Genomic DNA, 6,007 nt, shown 5'->3' on the forward strand with positions numbered 1-6,007 from the left:
GGGGTGCTTAACTTTTTTCCAGGTGTATATTTATACTTAAAATACTATTTGTGCCATTATAAGTTGTAAATCACTTGGGGAACATGCAGATCATGTTACACTGTTGAATTACATTATGTGGGCCTTCTTTCTATCTATCTATTTTTTTGTTGTTGCTCTTGATGACACTTAACCCTACCTTTTTTGTATATATACTAATGGTAGTAGTGCACTAAATAATTTTTATTTAATTAAATAATGCACAAATAACATAGAATAATAGCATGCAAACTTCCCATAAGTATCACAATTTTTCTGGCCTTCTAACTATGCAACAAAAGTCGTTGCAAATTCATCCAAGCTAGTCGATATGTTTCCCATGAGAACGAAGCTTGTACTGAAAGAGAAATTGACAATTCTATATACAGAAAACAATGTAGTGTATTAAGTCATGTGATAGATGACAATCTTGGTTTTCTATTTGTTATCGATAATATATTATTAAACGTAAGAGAGAACTATTAACAAATCCTGAAAGAGAGGCTGTGACAGGTGAGTGTGGGAAGAGAGGTTTGATTGAAGGCTATGAAAATTATGCTTTGCCTTAGTGATGACAATATTATAATGAATAATTTACATTAAATTTTGTACTTATTGTGATGAATAAATTAGAGTAGAGGGGTTCCTAGAGAAAAAATATCACATTTCTCACACTTAGGGAAATTCAAGATTTTTTTAAATATTACCTTATAGAATTAAGAACTTAAAACTTAAAGCTACAATTTTATGCTCTACCAACTGGTATAATATAAACAAAAAAGTAGTTTAATTATATTTTGAATGTAATTCACTAAAAACCTCATGACATGTGCAGTAAAGAATGCCCTTGACAAGAGAGGGTTAAAATAATACCCATAAAGTAAATTAAATATGAAAATAACAAAACAAATTACCCATAACAATCACAAGTGACATCCTGTTCTGAAACTCTTGCGAAGCATGAGTTTTCTAGAAAGTTAAGGCTGAATATACTGCTGACTGAGTAAACCATCCAAGATAACTAAAGTGAAATTTATGTATTTTGTACACTTTACTTTGTGGATTTCAGCTTTAAATATGGTGGGGAAATCATTCCAGTATTTTAGCAGGCACTCTTATTTTACATCAATTTAGGTTGGGGTCTCTCTATATAGGTTTTTGGGCATTGTATTCAAATGGTTTTGAAGCCTCGCAACATCATTACAGTCCATGCCAATACATCTGCTTGTGCAGTACTTGATGACCATGCATCTTGATTGTAGCCCTACAGCACAGTATCCATTGCTAAGGGCTCTACTGTAAGGTCGTACTGATTGAAGCACACCATTCTTCACTGCAAACTCTTCATCACCCATCTAGTATTAGAATAACAGTTTCTCTGCACCCATTGCAGCAGTTTGATCACAAAAAAATTCATAGATTCTGTGTCCAGTGACTTATCTGATATGTCTTCATATGGAATAGAATGAATAGCTGTTTTATTCTCCTGTTGCTAGAGGTATGCAATATGTACACTCGACTTTTGTCACTTTTCCAGAATGAGATCCTTCCTTATTATGTTGCACACTGTTGCATTGTTCATGAGCATAGCATTTGCCACTAACTGTTATGTTTCACAAATTCTCACCTGTTGGAGACACCATACTTTTTTTACTACAGCTTGGGTATGACTTTCTGCCAGTTCTCTTTCTGGATGGTCCTGGTTCCTCAGGTTAATCCATATTCCTGTCTTTTCTAATCCTATTAAGTAACCAACATGGAATTTCTAAATCCCTGCTCTGAATTCATCCTTATGATCTTACTGTATGAATATTTTACATCAGAAAGAGCTCTTACATACCCTCCTGAAAAGCAAGTAATTTTCAGTAACATCACAATATCTGTAAAATACCACACAATGTGAAAATGTAGTTCTAATACATGCTGTTCTACCATGACTTTATGTCAGCTTTAATTATCATGTGACTTGCTGATTTACACATTTAAAATTGTCCTAATATAATGTATTCAGCCCTCTGTGTATATGTCATAATGTTACTAACCTTTGTTGGCATTGTTAATTCCTTCAATTGAGGTTTAATGTATAATTGTAAATAGGAAAAAAAATATATCATTCTGGTTGTCTTAAAGTTGAATAACATTGATTTGTGTTTAAGTAACTGACTGGCTTGTGCATCATACATTAAACAACCAAGGGTTTGAAACTATAGGGATTTGTTGTAGTTTCAGAAATTCTTTGGTATACAAACTAACTAATTGCATTTTTTATAATATAAAACCGTGTCCCTCCAGGAAAGCTGATCCACTCAATGGTAGCTCATCTGGATGCAGTTACAAGCCTAGCAATAGATCCAAATGGACTCTACTTACTATCTGGAAGTAAGTTATTTTTCAAATCAATCCTAATGTTGTTGCATTTAGTAGATTTAGCTAAGGCTCTCATGTATTAATATAAAAAGGTTTTCGTTTCTTCTAAACTACACACTTAGTGAACATTACTGTAGTTCCAAAAACACTGCTTATATCTTAGATCTTAAGAATAAGATTAGAAATCTCACAACTCTTAATATAGGAAGACTTTTTTTCTCCATTTCTATTGGCAAATAAAAAGATTTTTTTTAAATCAAGATTAATTTGGTTACTTTCACTATTTTTTTAATACAGTTGAAAGGTTAAAAAGTATCAATTTGGCCACTCACTTCTGCCTAGGATTTCAAACTCTTAAGAAGTTTTTAAATATTATTGGATGTTTCACTTCTGTTATTCTTTTTTTCTCCTTTACATAATGACAATTTTAGTACATTTTCTAAATTTTTCCTTTGCCTTGTTATTTAACCTTAAAACTCAGTTTAGAGATTCTTTTAGTCTAAATTACATAAAAGCTTTTAAAAAATTCAAATTAAAGTATTTTAACTAAAATTGTAGTACTTGCTTTTTGTAAAACTTTAATGTATTCAATTTACCTTTGCCTTCATACCAGTATCATAAAAAACTATTTTTACTGTGATCATTTGGTGAAGGAAGAATCTTTTAGTTCCTCATAAAATTTGAACCATTTAATTGAACAAATAAGTTTTTTAGTGGAAAACTCTAATATGTCCAATAACTAGAAATACTGTAGTTACACCAATCTTCAAAATAAAAATTCCTGGGATTAACTGTGAGTGGGTTGTATGGTTCAAAAGTAAGCAGTTTAAAATATTTTTTTCTGAGCACATTGTTCAACCAGATATGTAATCTGTGTCCTCCTTAGGCTGAAAAAAAAGTTACATTGTTTTCGTAAGTTGTGACTATTTTAATTACTCTATAGGTCATGACTGTTCTATCCGACTGTGGAACATGGACAGCAAGACGTGCGTACAAGAAATTACATCACATCGAAAAAAATTTGATGAAGCCATATATGATGTTGCTTTTCATGCATCCAAACCTTATATAGCTAGTGCAGGAGCTGATGCATTGGCCAAAGTTTTTGTCTAAAGTGACATTTGATGACAGATATAAAAAGTAAAACACCTGAAACAAGAAAAGACAAAGGACACTTATTTAAAATGGAATTATGTATATTGCATGATGCATCTGATATCTGGGCTGCCAGAATTACCTTATTTAATTTATACCCTCATTAAATGAGCTTAGTTTATGCGAAAATATGATATATTTAATAGTTTTAACATTTTATACTCTTTTCTAACTTGGAAATAAGGCTACTTTTTAATATTTCGAAAATAATTTATGTTCTGACAGTTACAAGACAAGTTTGTGTTTTTTAATTATTTTTTTTTACAAAAGTCTTGCAGTGGTTGATTTTTATGAAAATATATCATTTAATCCCGATTATAAAGTATTTTAAGTTTCTGCACAACTTGTATAGACCAGTGTTTGTCTGGGAATTTTTAGGAATTTTGTAGAAAATATCATATAGATGTCTGTCTGTCTTTTTGTGTTAATAGTTCCTGCACGACATGGGACCCAAGTCTGTAGAAAACTGAAAAAAAAAACAAAAAAAACATGGATGTGTGTTATTGTGTAGATAATTAACCTAGTAGTTTTTCTGATTTGACTGATTGCTCTAAACCTCCATGAAATTTAATTCATCTTGTACAGAAATTTGTAGTGTTCAGTAGCCCAAAATGAACATAATACTGCAGGTTTACATACTCAGCTGCTGCTTCAAGTGATGAACAGAGTCAGCATGTTCATTGATAACAGGTAGAAACGTTTTTTTAACTATGTACAGTGTACAGACCAATTCCAGACAGCAGTATTCCTACTTGCTCTGAAGAAGGAACATCTACTTGAGATTTTTCTTGCACTTGTTTCTTTTAATTGTGAATAAAGACAACCCTGATAAGACGTTTTTATTCTTTTCTAACTTGTATTTATTTCGTATCTCAGCGGTAAAAACTTGAATAAATTCTTCACAATTCATTTGTGATAGTGAAAGGATTCGTAATTATTTCATACTGCAGATGTTAATTTTACCAAATTAATGTAGAAGTATAAATATGAACAAGAAGTAGGAATTAAAACATTTTTTAGAAAGTGTAATTGATTTTTAAGCTACAGTCAACAGGGTTAAGTGCTTCCTTTAATAATAAAAGCTGTTCACCCTTACAGTGTTCTGCTTGTGTGATCACTGCCTTTAAATATTTACTTGTATCATTTTTACATGTCCATGAAGTAAAACCACTGCTTTTTCATTCCTAATATACCTTCTTTTTTTATTATATTTACATAGTTTATCTCTTAATAGCATTTTTAAATTATGTAGGTCTCTTCTTGTCAGCTGCTTTTACTGTACACTGTACATTTTTACTCTAAAGTCATATGATGAAGAAAAATTTCTTATGCTTATGAAATACCATATTTTTCTGGATACTTTATTTTGCTGTGTTCATATAAATACTTTATTTAAAATAATATTTGAAATATGTTACAAACACAATACATTTGTACCATGAATACTTTCCCATTCCTTTATCTTGCATGTTTCTTTCTCAGTTAATTTGAACTTTGGAACAGTTACAGCATTATCAAAGAAAGTAAGAGAAATAAGAAACTGTTTCATATACCTGCCCACCCAATTGCCAAATTCAGTAACAATCAATATTTATTATATTTTTTCAAATATATTTTAACTGAATAATAGGAACTTTATAAAAATTTACTCAAAGAATAAGTTTAATATGTATAAGAGTTAACTTGTTGTTATTAGCAATACCAGTTAATTGAATTAGTAAAAAAGTGTAATAAAATATAACATTATATGTTAAGTAACTTTTAAAATGTAATCGTTGTTTTTAGTTACATTATATGAACTCATGAAAAATGTTGGTACAGAAATAAGGTTTGTCTCGGTCATTTAGCAGTGTAATGTGATTTGTGGAAGAGTTGCCTTTCACACACAAACACACATCATACTGGCATAATGGTGATGAAAGTAAAGTTACAATTTACAGAATAGATTGGAATATTTCTCTAGTCACAGTTGCTATAGGAAAGTGTTTCTTCTGGCACTGCCAAATAACTTATAATAAAAGCAATGCACACAGTTTTCTCTTTTCAAGTACATTAGTAATTGGTGGTTTTCTGTTGTACATTTGTGAAATTGCTCTTGTAGCAACTCTTGGGTAACTTTTTAATTCTAATGTCTTTTTGTTCATAAGAAACATGTATGTCCCTTGTAGTCCTTGAGCTGATATTGATGGAAATCATGTTTGTTGCACTCCTACTGAACAAAGGTTTATAGGTATTAAATAAAAGCTTAGTTTACTGAATCATGATCTGTTTTCACTTTAAATTTTAATATAAAGAAGGAAATAGGTTGAAATAATGCCTTTATTATCCTCATCAGTGTGAACTGTGACAAAAGCGTACCCTCATGTATTGTTTTTTAATATTTTAAAGATGTGTCTGTTCATAACACAACCACGTGAACTTCCTACAGACAATAATAAATATAACAATACAAAGTTTTAGATGTATT

General features: G+C 30.6%; 1 protein-coding gene across 1 annotated transcript in view; it reads left to right on the forward strand.

The window, feature by feature from the left end:
• Positions 1-5,804, forward strand: part of LOC106464956 (striatin-3-like) — a 60,331-nt gene extending 54,527 nt beyond the window's left edge. The window contains exons 19-20 of the mRNA XM_013925130.2: positions 2,311-2,397; positions 3,329-5,804. Of these exons, the coding sequence (XP_013780584.1) occupies positions 2,311-2,397; positions 3,329-3,498 (257 nt within the window). The 3' untranslated portion in view covers positions 3,499-5,804. The remainder of the gene's footprint in view (positions 1-2,310; positions 2,398-3,328) is intronic.
• Positions 5,805-6,007: the final 203 nt, after the last annotated feature.

The sequence above is a fragment of the Limulus polyphemus genome, unplaced genomic scaffold (assembly GCF_000517525.1).
Source record: "Limulus polyphemus unplaced genomic scaffold, Limulus_polyphemus-2.1.2 Scaffold1793, whole genome shotgun sequence".
Taxonomy (NCBI): domain Eukaryota; kingdom Metazoa; phylum Arthropoda; class Merostomata; order Xiphosura; family Limulidae; genus Limulus; species Limulus polyphemus.